Here is a 21,698-nt window from a genome sequence, read left to right on the forward strand (position 1 = left end):
ATTTTTTATGATTATTTATTAAATTATAATTTATGATTTCGTGTTTCAAATTGTAACATACCCGGAATGTTTACTAGACTCTTGTTCGGACAGATTTCAGTGAGTTATTCCTAAAAATTACAGGCCTACAATAAAAAAAATACATATTTTCATGCAAAAAAATGTACCGCTTCAAGCACAGAAATATGGACATTATCAGACCGCTAGGGAGGCTACAGAGGAATTCCTGCTATAAACTTAACTAGTCTTAAAACTCCCCCCTCTCCCTCCTAACACTTTTGCTAATTAATCTGTGTAAGAAAAATGTGTATATTTACCTATTTTAAGGCTGTACCGGTCTGGTCAGGTGATCAGCCAGAGGCAGCTAAAGGGGAGATGGCTAGTAAAGCCTGGAGCAGTGATGTCACCCATAGGTTTCATTAGCCCATCCGTTGTTGGTGCTCCTTCCTATGGGGACAGTTTTAAGGTTAGTTGGGTGTATATCTGGAATTCCAATTAAGTTACAAAATAAAAAATTGTGAACAGGCAGGTTATTTATTGTAGAAGAGAAAAGCAATGTGTCTTCTGCAATAAAATACTTACCTCCCTGTTCGCAATCCTCTTGGGAATGTACAGTGAGTTGCGCATGTGCAGCTCAGTTTGCAATCCGGCACACTGCCTGTGTATCAGGATGACTGCACTCCTACGCATGTGTGGAAGTCATGCCTTCCTGTTCTGACCAATCAAGAGGGTATCACCGGAAGAAGCTGGGGAGAAGATTCCAGCAAGGGACCTCTTGAGTGTCAAAGTAGTTTTACCTTTAGTTCCACTTCAAGACTGTATGTTTCAGGTTTAAGGTGCAGCTTCTTGTAGATGACAGGGCTGCTTTAGGTCTAACCTACAACCTAGTGACATTGAGTGTGTGTCTTCATTTTAATTTACATTTTATCTTTTTATTAGGAACAAGAGCACTTTAAACGTCATAGAATACAGGCGAGCCTTATGGACGATATTGTGGGAACCAAGAGTGGTAAGAGGTAAGAAATAAAGTGGTTGTAAACCTCAGACATGAAATATGAACAAAACAAATCCCTCTATAGTGTGTACTTGTCTCAATTAAGAGCACTAAGTGTCATTTCTGTCTGCTGCTTCATTCCTCTGGTATCAGCATGAATCACTTCTGACAAATTTTTCTGACACCAAAGGAAAAATGGTGACGGGGAAGGAGCCTCAGCTCTGTTCCTGTGTGCTGTGTGAAGGGGTGCATGTCCCTTCCCTCCAATCAGCTCTCAGAGCTCCCCTCACTGAGTGTAACTTCAGCTTTCCACCCCTGCTTGTAGGCAGGTGCAGTCTGTTCACTCCACTGCAGGGGCCACTCAACCGAGTGCTACCACAGCCTGGAGAGGCAGTTAGGGAAAACTTGGTTTCTGTGTGGTTTCCTGGGTCATGGAGCAGTGTGCTGGTTGGCTATACTGCATGAATGTGACCCCTGGAAAACATATTGGGTCAGCAGCGTCTTTATAAGTCCCAGCCCCTGGATTTTAGCGTGCTTTTAGGAAGTGGGTAGAGTAGGGAGAGAGACCCCGTCTGACGGGGAATGTGACTAGTTGCAGGGAAAGGTTCTGGACCAGGAGAGACAGGCTAGGGATCTGCTATCTACACACAAGCCACGCCAGGCCACACTTCACCCTCTGAAACAAATGCTATCAGTGCATCTCTCCCTGCTGTATCCCTGCCTTTGGTTGAACTGCGAGTGTTTTCCTCAAGCGGCAATTTCCCACTGGGGTGTTTGTATTTGACACTCTCTTACAAGTTCCAAGTTTTATTGCAACCGAACTGTGTCTTTACTGCCGCTGCACCACGCTGCACCTCCCCACATGCTTTTCAGAGCTGAGAGATCCTGTGTATATTCTGCACTTTGAATGGATGTAAGAGACAGATGGCTGCAGATAGACAGGCACAACTTGTGTAGGAAGATTTGCTTCATCTCTGTGTATCACCGAATTTTAGTCACTTCACTGGGTATGTGTAAGGGTTTACAACCACTTTAAGCTTGAACTCCATGCACATAGCTAGATATACATATGAACTACAAATATGGGAGCTGTTTTACCAGCCAAACCATTTGTGTTTCTGTCCATCCAGTTTTGCGATGAATTAAGGGAGATTGAGATTAATGATTACAGACTAACATTAATTTGTGTAATTTCTTTTATCTGGCTGGAGTTTAGCTTTATTTGTGATGTGCGCAAAACATACAATCACTTCCAGCACTCAGAGTTCTGCCAAATTCTAAGTGCAGCAGACTATAGGTGACAAGGATGACACCAATCAAGAATGCTCAGCTGATGCAGCCCTCCTCAGATCAGGGGATCCAGTAAATACTCTAAAAAAATACACAGGAGGGTGCAAATGCCTAGTGCATTACCAAAGATTATTATAAAAAACAAGGATGTAGGGGAATTTGAAACAAGAGAAAAAAAACACACAAAGGGGAGAATATCTTGACTCCAAAAAATAAATGAGTACAACAATATATAAAGAGCTTTAGGCACTTCCCTGGAAAAATACTAAATAAATATAAATCCAAAAAGATAAATGTATACAAAAACCCACAATTTAAAAACATTAAAGCAATAACCATTCACAAAATCTCCTGGAAGGAACCAATGGGTGGAATTGTAAGTTCAGTAAAAGTTATGATGAAGGAAAGTGAAAATGTGTATGCACCATATAATTTACAAAAATACTCAGCATACTAAATTGTGTAAAAAAAATAAATTAATTTATACATGTCCCCCATACAGACTGAGAAACCATGGAATAATTATTATTGGACAAACCATGTCTGGTATTCTGCTCAGAGGCTTCAATTTTGCAAAATGTCTAGTTTGTACAGTCTAAGAATTGGTTCTTAAACCAATATTTAATTATTTATTTCAGGTACTTATATAGCACCGTCAATTTACGCAGCGCTTTTACATATATATTGTACATCCAAATCAGTCCCTAACCCTCAAGGGGTGTACAATCTAAGGTCCCTAACTCACATTCATACATACACATACTAGGGCCAATTTAGACAGGAGCCAATTTAACCTAATAGCATGTCTTTGAAGTGAGGGAGGAAACCCACGCAGGCACAGGGAGAACATGAAAACTCCAGGCAGGTGGTGATGTGGCTGGGATTCGAACCGGCAACCCTAGTACTGCCAGGAGGAAGTGCTAACCACTTAGCCACTGTGCTGCCCTGTGACAAATTAAGGCCGTTATCTCTTGTATCAAATAGAAATATAATTCTTAGTTCAAAACTTTTCCTTTCCTGGATAGTTTTGAAATTTCCTTTAAGAACTAAAATATTGAGGTCTTCCATAGTGTGGTCCGTTTGTGCGAAATGGTGTCCCACAGGTGTGCAAAAGTCATCTTCTTTATGTTCCTTGATGGTATGTCTGTGCAAATTCATCCTTGTTTGCAACTTCTGTCCTGTTTCACCAACGTAAGATCCTTTGCTACTTTTTCTGCACTGAATAAGGTACACAACATTACTGGAGGTGCAGCTGTATGATCCGGAGATATTGAAGATCCCTTTTGAGTGTCTGACACTTTTTGATGGATTAATTTGTTTGCACAGTTTGCAGCGTTTTTGTTTGCAGGGTTTGCTTCCATTATTTGTGACATCATAATCAGAAGGAAGTTTCCTACTGATTAGTTTATTTCTGAGGTTGGGGGGTTGTCTGAAGGCCTGTATTGGGGGTTGCTGGAATATTTCTTTCAGAAAGTTTTGAACTAAGAATGATATTTTTATTTGATAAAAGAGATAACGGCCTTAATTTGGACATGGGATTCCTCACTCATTATCCAACAGTTTTACGACACCCTCTGCGAGTGTTGTCCCAACCCCCCCCCCCCCCAGTCTTTGCTTTTGCTCTGTCTTATCTCTAGTCTAATCCTAGCTTTATAACCATTGCTGAGTACATTTGTTTGTGTGTTTTTTTCTTTTGTTTTTTCTCCCCTCAGAGATTGTTTCTTTTAACATTCTGCTAAAACTTTGTGAAGTAGTACTGCTTGGACCTTGAAGAAGGAGACATACCCTGAAAGCTTGTCCTGAAAATTGTATGTTAGTGCAAATAAAAAGAGTATCACGGACAGTACTCAATTGTTCTTGTTAGCTAGAAAACCATATCTTTCTGCATAGTTTAACACTTAAAAGAACAGTATTATCACACTTATAGGTTATGAGAAATTCATTTTGTTGGTGAAGAAATAGAATTACTGCTGAAAATTATATATTGCTTACTGATAGAAACAGAGTAGCACCATAATACTTTGCTCAGCAAGTTTAGAGAATAAGAGAAGGAGATGGAGGTTGTACCGCAGTGAATAAGTTGTGATCATTGCTATAGTAAAAATGTCCACACCCTCTAACATATCCTACTCCAATAGTAACAAAACACTCCACTGTTGATTTTATTTCTGCCTTTCTGCTTACATCATAATGGGTTTAGTCATTGAACCATTGTGATAGGCTTGCCTAAAGTACAACTTCTGAAAATACTATTTGACTGAAGGTTGTAGTGACCCATTGGTTTTAATGTTTTCTTAAGCTGGCCATAGATGAGTCTTTTTTTCTTTCAGCCAGTGAGCTGAGCAAAAAAAAAAAAAAACATGAACAGGTTCCTCCATCCACACAATTGAGGTGGATGAAGGAATCTTCCTGCCTGAGACATTGGGGTGGATTTACTAAAGGAAAATAGACTGTGCACTTTGCAAGTGCAATTGCTCCAGAGCTTAGTAAATGAGGTAAAGTTTCACTGTGCAAAAAATACCCAATCAAGTGCAAGGAATATTAAAAAAACAGCATTTTGCTTGCACGTGATTGGGTGCTGGAAGTCAGCAGAGCTTCTGCTAATTTACTGAGCTCTGGAGTAACTGCACTTGCAGAATGCACAGTCCATTTGCCGTTAGTAAATCAACCCCATTATATTTTGACAAACGGACTCCTTTGTTATAATACACTGAAAAACAAATGTTTTGAACAGAGAAGTCCACACATGGATTGAAATTCAACAAGTCAAAACAGCTCCTGCACATGAGTGTGGTGGGGATCTGGCAACAGGTCTTCATATACATCCTCTTCTCAACTGGAAATATGGATTCACCATGCCTTGCTGCCCTCTTAGGGCTGGGGAAGCTCCAATAGCATTCTACGAACTGGCCACATTTCTCTCCATGTCCAGCTTTTGTCATTGACCTAAGTATATGTATCAGAAGTATCTGTGAAGTCCTTATCATCATGCTCATTCCAGGTCAGTGCAACAGCAAAAGGGGGAAATATTACAGTCCGGAAAGTAGCATTTTCAGAAGTAAGGATTAGCAATACCTATTTAATATAGTTGAAAGAGGAACATTACCTGCTGCAGCTTAAAGTTAGCCCTCTCCACTTGTTTTTTGCTAGACTACTCAAATCTCCCCCTATCCTATTATCCATAACTAAAGATGAGCTTGCATTCAGTTAGTGCTCATGTTCAGCTGAACCAGGAAAGAAGTGTCAGCCCAATCAGCTGCAGCCTGGTCATTCCCTGCCCCATTGCTGTGTGTACACAAAAGAGTGCGATTCACGTAACATCATTGACCTAATATGGCCACATGGCCCGCAGTCTCTGTACATGCAGCTGTGGGACAGGAAATGCCCTGCCCAATGGCCAGCACTGACAATGTCCTTCTTGGTTCTGACAAACACGGTTTTGGACAGAACCCAAACTCAACCACAACATAGACACAGTAACTCATAGCCCAAATATAAGAACTTAAGGGCTTATTTTTCTCCTTAAGATAACATAGGAAGTGAGCCCAAGACATAGGACAGTTTGGAATTTTCTGACGTGATCAACAGGGATTTTTTATGGAACAAAACACTTTTATGGGAATATATTAATAGACTAAAAGATTTCAATTTTAGGGTTTAAATAAAGAAACTTCCATTTCAAACAGTATACATAAAAATAGTCAGAACTACCTAAAAGCAAGAAAACATTTACTTACAGAAATATGGGGGCTGTCATTGCATACCTTCTTCTTAAAATGTAAGTTCTCTGACTAATATGTAGACCCTCTGGCTTCAATACTTTCTTATTCATTGACCAGGAATAAGTATAGAGTAGATATCAAGAAAAAAAGGGTAAAGCCAGACATCCATAACTGCTTTCCACGTCAATGACTTAGAGTATTGAAACCAGAGGGCCAGCATGACTGTCAAACAAGTATTCTTTACAGAATGAGAAGCCTGCAGTTGCAGTATCCATGTCATTCTCAGGAAGGATTTCCCTTAGGTTGTCATAGTTTCGTCATGATAAACAACTGGCTTATATATAATATATAGAAAAAGTTACCTTTGGAACACACAGTATGTACATAATACAGTATAATGTTGACGCATTGCCTAGATGGCTTAACTGTCATGAAATAATTATATAGACTGCCACTGCTGACCTTTCCTTTTGAGAATACTAGATCCCTAGCTGTCATGCTTGATGGCAGTGCTTCAATGCTTTCTCAGTAAATACCCAGGACCAAGTACAGAGATCCAGTCTTCTGTCCCTCAGGTCTCAATAGTCTTGAAGGCGATTGACATTTTCAGAAGAATGTCAGAAATTTCAGTCCCCAAACATTTCTTATGACAAGTGTACTTAACACAAAATATGTGCTTTCTTCTTCAGGATAAGATCACAATTATTCAACCCTACAGTATAAGCCAAAATATATATGATAATATTTTAACTGTATAATTTGTTTTGTTACTAGAAACAAGAAAAGAGAAGATGTAAAAAAGGTAAGTGACCGTGACAACTATATATAAAAATTTGGAAATAAATCTTTTATCAGTTACACCAGGGGTTCTCAAACTTTTCACAGTTAAAGACCTTACAACCCCTTTGATTCATAATCATCATTATTACCAGATTTGAGGTATTGGAATGTATTCAAAAGATGTCAGTAGATTGGTTTTAGGCCCCTTTCACACAGGGAGGACCAATCAGTGGATCTGCTTGCTCAGCGGGGAATCTGTCTGCTGATCCCCGCTGAGCAAATGGATGACAGGTTCATGTCTACTCTGCTTATGCAGAGCCCGCTGACAACACACTGTCCTCTATGGGCGGTTGGATGGAAATGGACCGCCTGTCCGTTTCCATCCAACTGCCCTCCGATCCAACACCATCCGTCTTTTTTTGGCTGATTGGATTGGATGTCAGCGGGCGTAAATGGACACATATCCGTTCACACCCACTGCTCCATGAAGGAGATTAGAGGTTCCGATCGGGTCTGCCTGAAAAACGGGCAGGTGAACCCGATCGGAATATCTGTGTGAAAGGGGCCTTAGTTTGCAAATGGATAGCTAAGAACAGCTAAAAAAAATTATATGAATGTTATCCTATTTATCCAAACAAAAATGGTAACTTACAAATCACAATATCACAAAAAGCTATCTATAAACAGTTAGATTTTTGCTGTTTTTGTTCAATCAAAATATGGAATTGAGGTACTGTAACAGACAATGTGATTTGCATGTTATATGACACATCAAGTCTGTTTCTACACACTGATTTTATTATTATGCAGAATTTATATAGCGCCAACAGTTTGCTCAGCGCTTTACAATATAACGGGAGACAATACAGCAACAATACAGTTCAATACATGAGGGATAGGAGAGGCCCTGCTCCTTGGAGCTTTGAGTTCAGTAATGCAGAGAATCCAGTTTCAATACTCCTTTCATGTGGTTTCCATATTCCAAGGAGGTGTAGATACCACCTCAGATAAAAAAAATCTGGAGTAGAGAGAGGAATAAAATCCCAACATAGCCACTAATTAACTAAGCCCTGAACCACATCTGCTGGGGGTTAGTTAGCATTTTCTAAACATCCCAATTGTTCCTGTGTCCTAGATATTCTGCCTGGGTAATCTGTTGTATATGACTACCTTTAGAGATAGAAGGCGGTGTTCATCAGTTTAAAAATATTAATCTGGTCATAGCTGGCCCAGTGCAACATTAAAGAGACCCAGTCAACAACCTAAAAAATTGCAGGTAAAAACATTAAAAATCAAGTTTTCTAAATGTCTACTTGCCGTGTTTTTCCTTTTGATAAATAATAGTTTATTCACTTGCAATGTACCTTAGACCTAGAAAATGACTAGCCAATTCCCTAGTGCAGCCCCTTCCCTCCTTGCACAACATAGCCCCTTCCCTTCTAGCAGCTCCTCTGGCCTTCCGCTCTTCTCCCTATTCACTCAAGAGTAGTGCCTTTCAGTAGTAGCAGTAGTAAGTTTCAGGGCTTTTACCCTCACTTGATTTCAAAAGAAAAGTTCAAAATCTCCAAAAAGAGTTTCCGTTGCAGGTGTTTTCACAAATATAAATTCTCAAAACTCCTGGGTATCCAGACTGCATAGTACCTGAGTCTGTCTCTGCACAGACTCACCAGGGGTTATTTATTAAAGCTGCATGGTGAAAAATCTGGTGCAGCTCTACATAGGAACCAATCTGCTTCCAGGTTTTAGGCCCCTTTCCGATGGGGCAGACCCATCAGTGGGAGATCTCTCCGCTGATCCCCGCTGAGCAAGTGGATGAAAGGTCTGTGTCCACTGCGCTGCTGCAGAGCAGACACAGATACAGCCCGCTGTGATCCGATCCACCAGATGGATCCCCATCCATCTGTTTTTAGCATACAGGATCGGATACCGGCGGGTGTCAGCAGACACAAGTCCACTGACACCTGCCAGTCCAGAGAGGGCTATGGATGGTCCGAACGGGTCCGCCTGTCATTTTTTCAGGTGGGCACGATCAGACCATCCATAGCCCACTATGGACCGTTGGGTGTCAGCAGACATGTGTCTGCTGACACCCACCAGCATCCAATCGGATGCTGTATGCTAAAAACAGACGGATGGGGTTTATTCAGTGTTAAAGGGGCCTTATTGTTAAAGCTTAACTGAACAACCTGAAGTTAGAAGCTGATTGGCTACCAAGCACAGCTGCACCAGATTCTGAGTGCACCAGTTTTAGTAAATCTCACCCTATCATGTCATCTCATCCAGCCTGTTGACAAACTGCCTAACTTGGGCTGCACGGGTTCCTGCCTAAACACATACTGGGTGTTATTTACTAAAATTGGAGAGTGCAAAATCTGGTGAAGCTCTGTATAGAAACCAGTCAGCTTCCAGGTGATACTGCCAAAGCCTAATTGGACAAGCTGAAGTTAGAAGCTGATTGGTTACCATGCACAGCTACACCAGATTCTGAGTGTACCAGTAAATCTCCACTGTCTTTTTGGTGACAGCTTGGTCAGATCACCTCTCCTCTGTGTCTGTTCACACATACTGCTTGTGTAGCTTGTCTCCAGGGGAAAGAGCCCTGAACCATTGACAGCACCTATACTAAAAAGGCTGTGCATACCTGCACAATCGGGAAGCTAGTTTTTAGTTAAAAAGTGGACACAGCATTATGCTGGCCATACATGACTACAAAATAGTTCGAAAAAGGGTTTGATACAAGCAATCGTTTGACTTTTGTAACGTTAGTGCGCTAATTTTAATAATTGAAATCAGGGGCGGACTGACAACTCATGGGCCCCCGGGCAATAGGGGATCATGGGGCCCCTGTGTCCTTGCCCAAACTCAAAAAAGCCTATGAAAAAGGTACCAGGGGCATCTCATGGGGCCCCCTACTGACCCCGGGCCCTCAGGCAGTGCCCAAGTTTCCAAATGGTCAGTCCGTCCCTGATTGAAATGCAAAGTTTTATGGCCAAGAAATTTACTGTCATGTCGGATTTTTTGAGCCTAAATGATCAATTTTCTAAACATTAGTTGTGGAATCAATTGATGCACAAGCGCATGTTAAAATGACACCTCTAAAGTTCAAGTAACGAAAAGAAAGATCTTTCTTTTAAATACAGTTGGCGAATAGAAGGGTTCACAAAGGTAAAAAAAATCTTTACATCATTTCAACCGATCGAAGAAAAATGTAAGTTTGTTAACGATCGATAATATGTCAACAACTGGGGGAAATATTTAGATACATTGATGGCGTTGTTGCATGCATGGTCGACAGAATTTTATAAATCCTACTTTTTTTTTTATTTTCTAACCATGTTCGGCCAGCATTAGAGGCTTCATTCATCCCAAGTCTGTAAAAAGCCTCTGGACTCCAGAACCCAATCTTAGGATTACCAATACTGGAGAAAACTGCCAAACCCCTTTTCTCCACTCAGAACAGAAAGCCCCTCAGCTTGCATAAGTGGGAATCCTGGGTGACATCTAACTCTTCTGACACCGTGACAAGACACTGCACTGTCACCTTAGATAACCTTTTCAGTAGCATCCAGGAGAGAAAGGGAATACTACAGGGCATCACTTCACTGATAGCTCTTAGTCTTCTAGGGCTACTGACATCATATCTACATGTATATCTACACAGAGGTAAATAACATCACTTAGAGGAAGAGTTTTGTTAAAATAAATGGTCTGAAGACAAGGGGGCAGCACAGTGGCTAAGTGGTTAGCACTTCTGCCTGGCAGAACTGGGGTTGTTGGTTCAAATCTCAACCACAGCACCACCTCCCTGGAGTTTGCATGTTCTCCCTGTGCCTGCATGGGTTTCCTCCAGGAACTCTGCTTTCCTCCCACACTCCAAAGACATGCTGGTTGGTTAATTGGATCCTGTCTAAATTGGCCCTAGTATATATATGTATGAATGTGAGTTAGGGACCTTAGATTGTACACTCATTGAGGGTTAGGGACTGATGTGAATGCACAATATATATATAAAGCACTGCGTAAATTGACAGCGCTATATAACTACCTGAAATAAATAAATAAGGTCTCTTTAAGGTCCTGTGTCAGTCGAGAGGTCAACACAGGTCCCAATACAGCTTGTACAATTATCAAGCAGCAGTGTTGATACATTTAGCCCACAGTTTCTGGGCAATAGGAGGGCTTCATACACTCCAAAAGCATATTCTAGCTCTAACCAAGAAGTATAATGTTGCTATTATTTAAGTTTATTTCTACTTATATATTGCAGTTCTCAGGACAATAATAAAAGCTATGTAAATGTCAAGAAAAATATATTACTCACTAACCTTTGTAAGAGCTATTTAAACATTCATACACAGAAAACATCCAAATACAAAGGATGTGGTGAGAGGAAGACATACACTTCCAGGCAGAGATGCTTTAAGGAACCTTAAGTGGTAGACATGTTACCGTGTTCTTCAGAGATGGACACAAACCATTTTTGATCCTTCAAATATTTAAAGTACTAACAGCAATGTAAAAATGTAAATTTGGGTGATTGTAAACTCCTGGTCAATAGACATGCTGTTCCCTCTCTTTCTAAGGCAAGCCATAGATGATTCGATGTCCTTTCCTGCAAACCCCATCGTTTCACCCATCAACAGAGTCAGTGTTGATAGGGGAATCCCTACTGCAGTGCTATTGTGTTTTGCCAGCAGAGAGCCTTCCTGGCTGGCAGAACACAGTGATTACTGCTAGGGGCTATATCTGCCAGTAGCAGGGGCGGATTGACCATTTGAGCACTCAGGCACTGCCCGAGGGCCTGGGGTCAGTAGGGGGCCCCATGAACTGCCCCTGGTACCTTTTATAGGCTTTTTTAGGTGTGGTTTGAGTGTGGGTGAGGAAACAGGGGCCCCATGATCCCCTATTCCCCGGGGGCCCCATGAGTTGTCAGTCCACCCCTGGCCAGTAGTAGTCACATGTAAAAAATCCAACAGGCTGGTTGTACCCAAGATGATCCATCCCTGCTGAACTGGCTGAGATTTGATCCATCTATGGACGGAGTAAGAGTACTGGTCAGGTTTGATCAAAATACACTGGACTGATGATTTCTAGATCTCCAGCAGATTAACAACTTATAAGACCTAAGTCCGGGTAACAAAATATTCTATATCATTACAGTGCCACCCTAATGAATGATAAATATAAGATTGTTTTAACACTTACAAATACAGCCATTTCCTATTATCTTTCCATCTTGAAAAAATATGTAGAAAAAGAAAATAAAACACAAATGCTTGCCATAGCACAACCTCACCTTCTAACACTGACTCCCACAGCAAAGATCATAAAGTTCTTTCGGTATACTCCGGATGACGTCAGAGTGATGAAATGCGTAGGACGTGGTCTGGATGCGGAGGATGTTGATCCTGGAGAGAGCTGTGTTCGAGCTGGCTGGGCTCATTAATGCAGACATAGAGACAGCCATTTATACTAGCAGTAATGCATGTGTGTTCTAACATAACAGTTTTAACAAGAAATACTACTACAGGGCGGAACAGGTGCGCAAAATCACGTATATATACGTGATTTTGTATTTACGGGTAGGGGGCGTGTGCACCGCCATTCGCTGTCTCAGCTGTCAATCATTGGGTCCCGGACGGTGATTTCTCGCCAGCACCCGGTGATCGCCGAGTATCTCTGATGGGGGAGACACCTGTATGTAAACAATAAAGATCTCTCCCCTGTCAGCTCCTGCACACTGCTTTGTGTGGCTCTGCATAACGTGCCCCATCATTGGTGTCAGTGGGAGTAATAGTGCCCCATCACTGGTGTCAGTGGGAGGAATAGTGCCCCATCTTTGGTGTCAGTGGGAGGAATAGTACGTCATTGGTGTCAGTGGGGGGGGGAATAGTGCCCCATCATTGGTGTCAGTGGGAAAATCGTGCCCCATCATTGGTGTCAGTGAGAGGAATAGTGCCCCATCATTGGTGTCAGTGGGAGGAATAGTGCCCCATCTTTGGTGTCAGTGGGAGGAATAGTACGTCATTGGTGTCAGTGGGGGGGGGGGGAATAGTGCCCCATCATTAGTGTCAGTGGGGTGAGGAATAGTGCCCAATTGTTGGTGTCAGTGGGGGGAGGAACAGTGCCCCATCGTTGGTGTCAGTGTGTGGGGGGGGAATAGTGCCCCGTCATTGGTGTCATTAGGGGAAGGGGATAGTGTCCCAACATTGGTGTCAGTGGGCAGAATAGTGTCCCATCATTGGTGTCAGTGGGCGGAATAGTGTCCCATCATTGGTGTCAGTGGAAAGAATAGTGCCCCATCTTTGGTGTCAGTGGGAGGAATAGTACGTCATTGGTGTCAGTGGGGGGGGAATAGTGCCCCATCATTGGTGTCAGTGGGGGGGGATAGTGTCCCAACATTGGTGTTAGTGGGAGGAATAGTGCCCCATCATTGGTGTCAGTGGGGGAAGAAATAGTGTTCCATCGTTGGTGTCAGTGGGGGGTGGAATAGTGCCCCATCGTTGGTGTCAGTGGGGGGAGGAATAGTGCCCCATCGTTGGTGTCAGTGGGGGGGAGGAATAGTGCCCCATCGTTGGTGTCAGTGGGAGGAGGAATAGTGTCCCATCATTGGTGTCAGTGGGAGGAATAATGCCCCATCATTAGTATCAGCGACACCAATAATGGGGCACTATTCCTCCCACTGACACCAATGACACTTAACTTGCTGACCCCTGCTCCAGCATGGTTCTGCAGCAACCAGCATACCTGGTTGCAGCAGCACCATCTGCACGGCACACTTACCTGTCAGCTGTCCTTCTTCACTCCGGCCTCTCCCTCACTCGATGTTCGCGGGACTGCTCAGCTCTGCCTTCTCGCAGGTGATTGGCCACCTGTGTGCCTTTCCAGAGCTACAGTTCTGGCGCCCAATCACTGGTGAGGAGGCGGAGCCGAGCAGCAGTGCAAGCATCGAGTGAGGGAGTGGCCGGAGTGAATGAAGGAGCAGCGCTTCCTGGACTGGATCGTCGTGGGACTGAGACCGGAGCCAGGTAAGATATAGCAGCCCCCTGCCCGCCCCTGTACTTAGTTTAGTGTCCCTTCTTCGCGGCAAATACGCCCCTGCTGGCGGGCCGGATAAATAGCCTCGGTGGGCCGCATGTGGCCCTCGGGCCGTAGTTTGAGGACCCCTGGTCTACAGCAACACTGAATAACATTAACACACAGCATGGTGTGCTGGGTACATGATGCCTATTTTGTATATTAAGCCAATAGATGAAGATACCTAGTGGCAGCATTTATTTCGATTTTCATTAAAAAATAACCATGGAAATATACAAAAACTATCACTGGTTTTAACCAGCAAAGCTTTAACGTGATTGCCTCTTACGTATACCCAGTAGAGTGAATGGCCTCTTCAGTCATCTACTTTAGTAGTGTCCAGTTGGTATATTAACTAGTCTGACAGCCTGGTCTATGATTGCAAACACAGATTTATAAAAATATCCCAATTTTTTTTAAATATACAGATAGTTAAAAATAACAATTTCATAAAAACCAGCACAAAGTGTTCATGCAGCTATTATACTATACATAAACAGTAATCACTGGCTTCTTCAGGATACTTTGAAAAAACTGCATGGAATACCTCTAAGAAAAAAAAATAATACAGTACATGAATACATAATAAACATAAAATATATTTTGATACGATATTAGTGCATCACGTCATTAGCATTCATAACAGTCTAGACATACACAAATATATATATATATGGATTGCTACCAGATAGGAGAAAATAATTAGTGCATCAGACGGATGGTCCTTGGAGATATCAGTAGGCCATAAGAGGGTGACTGCCTAAGAATGAGGAATAGCAAAAAATACTAACTACACAAAATTATATAATATTATACCATTATAGGAAAGGCAAAGACAGAAAGGAAAGTGCTATTAAAAAGGTCTTCTAATGTTGCTACGCAACTCCAAAGTTTGGAGCTGCCTAGCCACATTTGAGCACTTTTTAATTGCACTTTGTTTTCTGTCCTTGTTGTTTCAGTATATTTGCATTTATGGGCTGGCAATCCTTTTTCTGTTGAATAAATACATTATAGCAATCTGGGAGTTGAATTCTTGATTTGGATAGAGAAAGAGGGACCAAAAAAAATCAATCCTTATTGACCCTTTCTTTTTGTTTTTTCCATCCTTAAGACAAGAATGGCAGGTATAGTATATATGACTTTTATGAGACCTTTCCTATAACAATATAACATTATGTAATTTTTTGTAGTTAGTATTTTTTGCCATTTTTTGCCTTTCCTCATTCCTAGGCTGTCGCCATGTTGGGCTATGTTCCCTCCTATGGCCTACTGATATCTCCATGGACCATCTGTTTGATGCAGTATTTATTTTCTCCTATCTGGTATAAATATTCCTGAGCACCCTAAGTGAGAAAATCATCCAAGTGATCCATATAGATTTGTAAATATCTAGACTGTTATGAATGCTAATGAAGTGATGCACTAATACTGTATCAAAATACATTTTATGTTTACTGTGTATTCATATATTATGTTTTTTCTTAGTCGTATTCCATGCAGTATATCAAAAGTCTCCTGAAGAAGCCAGTGATTGGGAAAACATGTCAAACTGAAGTTACTGCTTATGTACAATAGCAGCATGAACACTTGCTGGTGCTGGTTTTTATGAAATTGTTATTTTTATCTGTCTGTATATTTCAACAAAATTATGGATATTTTTATAAATCTGTATCGGCACCTTGAAAATCCCATTCTTCTATATATACACTATATTGCCAAAAGTATTGGGATGCCTGCCTTTCCATGCACATGAACTTTAGTGGCATCAATATTGAGATGGCCCACGCTTTGCAGCGATAACAGCTTCAGCTCTTCTGGGAAAGCTGTCCACAAGGTTTAGGAGTGTGTCTATGGGAATGTTTGACCATTCTTCCATAAGACGAGAAGGCCTGGCTTACAGTCTCTGCTTTAATTCACCCCATATGTGTTCTATCCAGTTGACCTTAGGTCTCTATGCAGGCCAGTCAAGTTCCTCCACCCCAAACTTGCTAATCCATGTCTTTATGGACCTTGCTTTGTGCACTGGGGCGCAGTCATGTTGGAACAGGAAGGGGCCATCCCCAAACTGTTCCCACAAAGTTGGGGGCATGAAATTGTCCAAAATATCTTGGCATGCTGACGCCTTAAGATATCCCTTCACTGGAACTAAGGGGCCAAACCCAACCCCTGAAAAACAACCCCACACCATAATCCCCCTCGACCAAACGTTACACTTGGAGCAATGCCGTCAGGCAAGTACCATTCTCCTGGCAACGACTAAACCTAGACACATCCATTGGATTACCAGATAGAGATTCGTCACTCCAGAGAACATGTCTCCACTGCTCTAGAGTCCAATGGCAGCTTGCTTTACACCACAGCATCCGACACTTTAAATTGCACTTGGTGATGTAATGCTTGGATGCAGCTGCTTGGCCATGGAAACCCATTCCATGAAGCTCTCTTCACACTGTTGTTGTACTAATCTGAAGGCCAGAGGAAGTTTGAGGGTATTTAGCTATTGACTCTGCAGACAGGTGGTAACTTCTGCACACTGTGCACTTCAGCATGTGCTGACCCCACTCTGTCATTTTACGTGGGTTGCTGTTTCTTCCACTTTGGTATAATACCACTAACAGTTGACAATGGAATATTTAGTAGCAAGGAAATTTCACGGATGGACCTATTGCACAGATGGCAACCTATCATGGCACCACGCTTGAATTCATTGAGCTCCTGAGAGCGACCCATTCTTTCACAAATGTTTGTAGAAGCAGTCTGCATGCCTAGGTGCTTGATTTTATACACCTGTGGCCATGGAGGTGATTGGAACACCTGAATCCAATGATTTGGAGGGGTGTCCCAATACTTTTGGCAATATACAGTAGTGTATATCTTTAACCTCTTGCCGACCGCGCATAGCCGAATGACGGCTTCACCGCGGCCGGCCAGTTCTGAGTGGACGTCATATGACGTCCTCCCAGAACGCGCTCTCCTGCGCGCCCCAGGGGGCGCGCACCCGGCGATCTCCGTGATCGCTGTGTCCTACGGACACAGCTGATCACGTGATGTGGTGAAAGGTCGATCCAACCGGCCTTTTACCACGTGATCAGCGGTGTCCAATGACACGCTGATCACAGGGAAATGCAAGTGCCGGTTCTCGGCTGCACTTTCCTCACGCTGTCAGATCGTGAGGAAAGTACTGCCGAGAACCGGCAGTTGTCAGAGCGGAGATCGGCACCGATCATCAGGGCACTGATGATCAGTGCCCTGATGATCGGTGCCCAGCAGTGACACCCGCAAGTTCCGCCCAGCAGTGCGCCCACTAGCCCCGCCCACCCATTCCCAGCAGTGCCCCCACCTGTGCCCAGCAGTGCCCCCACCTGTGCCCAGCAGTGCCCCCACCTGTGCCACTCTGCAGTGCCACCTACCTGTGCCCAGAAGTGCCACCTACATGTGCCCAGCAGTGCCACCCACCTGTGCCCACCCACCTGTGCCCACCAGTGCCACCCACCTGTGCCCACCAGTGCCACCCACCTGTGCCCACCCACCAGTGCTGCCCACCAGTGCCACCCACCAGTGCAGCCCAGCAGTGCTGCCAGTCAGTGCCACCAGTCAGTGCCCAGGGGTTGTGCCAGTCAGTGCCGCCAGTCAGTGCCCAGAAGTGATGCCAGTCAGTGCCGTCTATCAGTACCCATCATCAGTGTCACCTATCAGTGCCGCCTATCAGTGCTGCATATCAGTGCCGCCTATCCGTGACCCCTAATTAGTGCTGTCTATCAGTGCCGCCTATCCGTGCCACCTCATTAGTACTGCCTATCAGTGCCCTTTAGTGCTGCCTATCAGTGCCCATCAGTGCCGCCTATCAGTGCCCATCAGTGCCGTCTCATCAACGCAAATCAGTGAAGGAGAAAAAATACCTGTTTGAAAAATTTTATAAAAGAAACAAATAAACTTTTTTTTTTCAAATTTTTTGCACTTTTTTTAATTTATAGCGCAAAAAGTAAAGCGCCCAGTGGCGATAGAATACCACCAAAAGAAAGCTCTATTTGTGAGAAAAAAATGATCAAAATTTCATATGGGTACAATGTTGCATGACCGCGCAATTGTCAATCAAAGTGCGGCAGCGCTGAAAGCTGAAAATTGGCCTGGTAAGGAAGGGGGTATAAGTGCCTGGTAGGCAAGTGGTTAATCTACATTGCATACTTATATTGCATCAAGCTAGACAAGTGTAAGTATGCAACAAAAACATACCTGGAGTTCAGCTTTACTGACTGATATTTTAATGTAAAGAAAAGTACTTGGCCTTTAATTTTTTCATGATGTGTCTAAAAATAAAAAAAAAAGGTGCTGTCCCAAAAAGTCCAGCTAAAATAATCACTCTGTCTAGAAAATAAATAAATAAATAAAAGGATGTTGAAAATTCTCTTCTGTGTTCTTTTATCTAGTTGCAGACTCTGGATGTGATAGACACACCCAGGAAAATGTTATCATTGTACACAGGGTGTGTGTAACATATCCAGTCCTTCTGCCCTGCTGCCAGAACCTCTCCTGTCCCAGTACTCTGCATTTCAGCTCTGGAGTACACAGAGAATGTTCTGACAGCCGGAGCTGTCAAAGAAAAGCAGCCTGGCAATGTTTATCAACAACATTGCTCAAAAGAAACAATGTTTAACCACTTGCCAACCAGCCACAGTACATTTACTGCAGCAGGTCGGCACTGCTGCGCAAAATCACGTATATATACATGATTTTGCATTTCAGGTACGGGGTGCGCGTGAGGCGCACGACCGCCCTAACCACGTCGCCGATTGCGGCTGCGGGTGTCAATCACCAGGTCCCAGTTGGTGATTACCTGCTGGAGCCCGACGATTACCGGCAAACACTGACGGGGAGGAAGGCTGCATTGTTTACACTGCAGCTCTCCTCCCTGTCAGTTTGAGCACACTGGCCCAGACCGCTGAGCAAAGCCTTCCGGATCAGTGTGCTTACAGTGAAGCACTCCCCCCCCGAGTGAAACACTCCCCTCACACAGTTAACCCCTTGATTGCCTTTAAATGTTAACCCCTTCCTCCACAGTGCCGTTAGTACAGTATCAGTGTTTTTTTTTCCACTGATCACTGTATTGGTGTCACTGGGGATGTCAGTGATCCTAAGTAAGTTCCTCCCCAGTGTCAGAATGTCCACCACAGTCCCGCCACAAGTCGCTGATTGCTGCCATAAGTCGCTGATTGCTGCCATAAGTCGCTGATTGCCGCCATTATTAGTATTAAAAAAATAAAAATTCTAGTATATATACCGCTATTTGTAAACGCTGTAACTTTCATGTAAACCAATTAATTTACACATATTGGGATTTTTTTTTTAGCAAAGACATGTCGCAGAATACATTTTGGCCTAAATTTATGATGAAATTTGATTTTTAAATTTTTTTACTGGACATGTTTTATAGCAAAAAGTCCAAAATGTTGTTTTTTTTCTTAAAATTGTTAAAAAAATAAAAAACGCACAGGTGATCAAATACCACCAAAAGAAAGCTCAATTAGTGGGAAAAATCCTCAGTAGGGCAAGTGGTTAAGAGAATTTCTTGGGGAACCTCATGGGGAGATTTTCCTTCTGTTACTTTTCTGGGGACAATCCAAAATTTTGGATTTTCTTTTACTTTCCCTTTCAATGACAATAGTAAACAGGACAAATAGAGAGGGGGAATCTGCTTAATGAGGGCACAGACAGGGGTTCTAATCCCTCAACACTCTATCAAAAATTTTAAAGTTTTGCCTTTAGTTGCACTTTGAAGCAACCTGACAAGTTTTTTATTAAATGTTCCTGTTTAACCCGTTATTAATCCTTAGCTTACTCTAATCAACCCTAATAAATCTAATCTCTATTCAATTATTATTTTCCTAATTTTATTTTTGTTAGTTTATATTTTATTAACTAATAATATTTAAACTTTTTTTGTTTTTGTTTGTTTTATTGGTTAATGTTTTTACACCATTAACATATATTTACAAATTTCACATTTTAAAAAGTGCAAAATTGAAAAAAAGCGCCCCACTTTATTTCATTTATAAATACGGTAAGTTTGCAATGCTTTGTACCAGGATCATAATTTCAGTGTCATTTTAAACAGTGCAAATTACAAAATAAAATGCACACTTGTTATGTGCAGTATCACTATTTTTAAACTAACAGTGCTCAAAAAATAAAGAGTCCATTTTGTTAAGTTTTGTTACATTTAATTGTTTAAGGATTGCGAGAAAAAAAAATCATTGTTGCAAGACAATAATTGCATAAAGAAAGCCTTGTTTGTCCTTAAAAGAACAATGTATGTATTATGTTTTTATCATAAAGCCATACTAAAGGTTAATTTTTTTTTTTTTTGTAAAATAACAAACATGTATACTTACCTGCTGTGTGCAGTGGTTTTGCACAGAGCAGCCTGGATCCTTCTCTTCTCGGGTCCCCTGCTGACACTCCTGGCTCTTCCTTTCTGTCGGGTGCCCCCATAGCAAGCAGTTTGCTATGGAGGCACCCAAGCAGGCTGTTCCCAAGCCACTGCTCCATGTGTCCATTCAAACATGCAGCCACAGCTTGGCCCTGCCCCCCCTCCTCATTGGCTGACTGGCATGGATTGACAGCAGCGGGAGCCAATGGCTCCCGCTTGCTGTCTCAGCCAATAAGGAAGCAGAGACCCCGGACAGCCCAGGCTGTTGTGCACACCGATGGATCGCGATGGGGCTCAGGTAAGTAATGAGAGGGCTGGGGGCACTGCTGCACACAGAGGGTTTTTCACCTTCATGCATTGATTGCATGAAGGTAAAAAACATTCAGCCTTTACAACCACTTTAAAAAATGACAAAGTTATCGCTGAATAAACTGGCCCATAGCAGAAATGTAAAAATTGGTCTGGTCAATAGGGGGTGAACAAGTGTGAGAGGCAATGTGGTTATAAAATAACTATTTTTATAATTATTATTTTAAAAGTATGTTTTTATAAATAATTCTATTTAAAATAATGGCAGAATGAAAAGGGATCCTGATCGCTATTGTATGTGTTTTGTTTCTGGAGGTGACTAGGCTTTTAGTTTAAGCTTTGCTAGAGAAAGATCTATTCACTTTTACTTGCTAGCCCTTAAATAATGCCATTAATATGGCAATTAGAGACTGACACAGAATGCCATGCATTGTGTGGTTACCTATAGGGATGAGCTTGAGGTTCAGTATGCACACAAGTTTGGACCAAACCTTGCTTGTTCAGGTATTCGGATTCCAATAAGCCCCTTGTCTGCAGCCACAAGGCCAGGGTTTAGGGGAAGAGGCTCTTGTCTTCATCAACATATGAACAAGGTGCTTTGCCAGGGGTTTCCACCTAACAAGGTGTCCCCCATGTTAAGGACAAGTGGCCTGGTATATTTCAGAAGGCAAGGGGTCAATGCTCGTTTTCCCCCTTTCTTGGCCTGCAAGGCTGCATGCTTAACCACTTGCCTACAGGGCACTTATACCCCCTTCCTGCCCAGGCCAATTTCCAGCTTTCAGCGCTGTCACACTTTGAATGACAATTGCACGGTCATGCAACACTGTACCCATATGAAATTTTTATCTTTTCTTGAGACAGATAGAGCTTTATTTTGGTGGTATTTAATCACCTCTGGGATTTTTATTTTTTCTTAAACAAACCAAAAACCACTGAAAATTTTGAAAAAAAATGTTTTTTCTTAGTTTTTGTTATACAATTTTGTAAATATGTGAATTTTCTCCTTCACTGATGTGCGCTAATGAGGCTGCAGTGATGGGCACTGATAGGCTGCACTGATGGACACTGATAGGTGGCACTGATGGGCACTGATCAGGAG

At 42.5% G+C, this 21,698-nt stretch overlaps 1 protein-coding gene across 1 annotated transcript in view; it reads left to right on the forward strand.

Moving 5' to 3' along the window:
• CCDC170 (coiled-coil domain containing 170) overlaps nucleotides 1-21,698 on the forward strand; it is a 116,249-nt gene that overhangs the window by 14,711 nt on the left and 79,840 nt on the right. Inside the window, exons 2-3 of the mRNA XM_089694283.1 lie at nucleotides 940-1,016; nucleotides 6,781-6,808. Coding sequence (XP_089550409.1) covers nucleotides 940-1,016; nucleotides 6,781-6,808 — 105 coding nt within the window. The remainder of the gene's footprint in view (nucleotides 1-939; nucleotides 1,017-6,780; nucleotides 6,809-21,698) is intronic.

This window comes from Staurois parvus, unplaced genomic scaffold (assembly GCF_062004578.1).
Source record: "Staurois parvus isolate SC_StPar_1 unplaced genomic scaffold, SC_StPar_1.0 ptg000657l, whole genome shotgun sequence".
In the NCBI taxonomy this organism is placed as follows: domain Eukaryota; kingdom Metazoa; phylum Chordata; class Amphibia; order Anura; family Ranidae; genus Staurois; species Staurois parvus.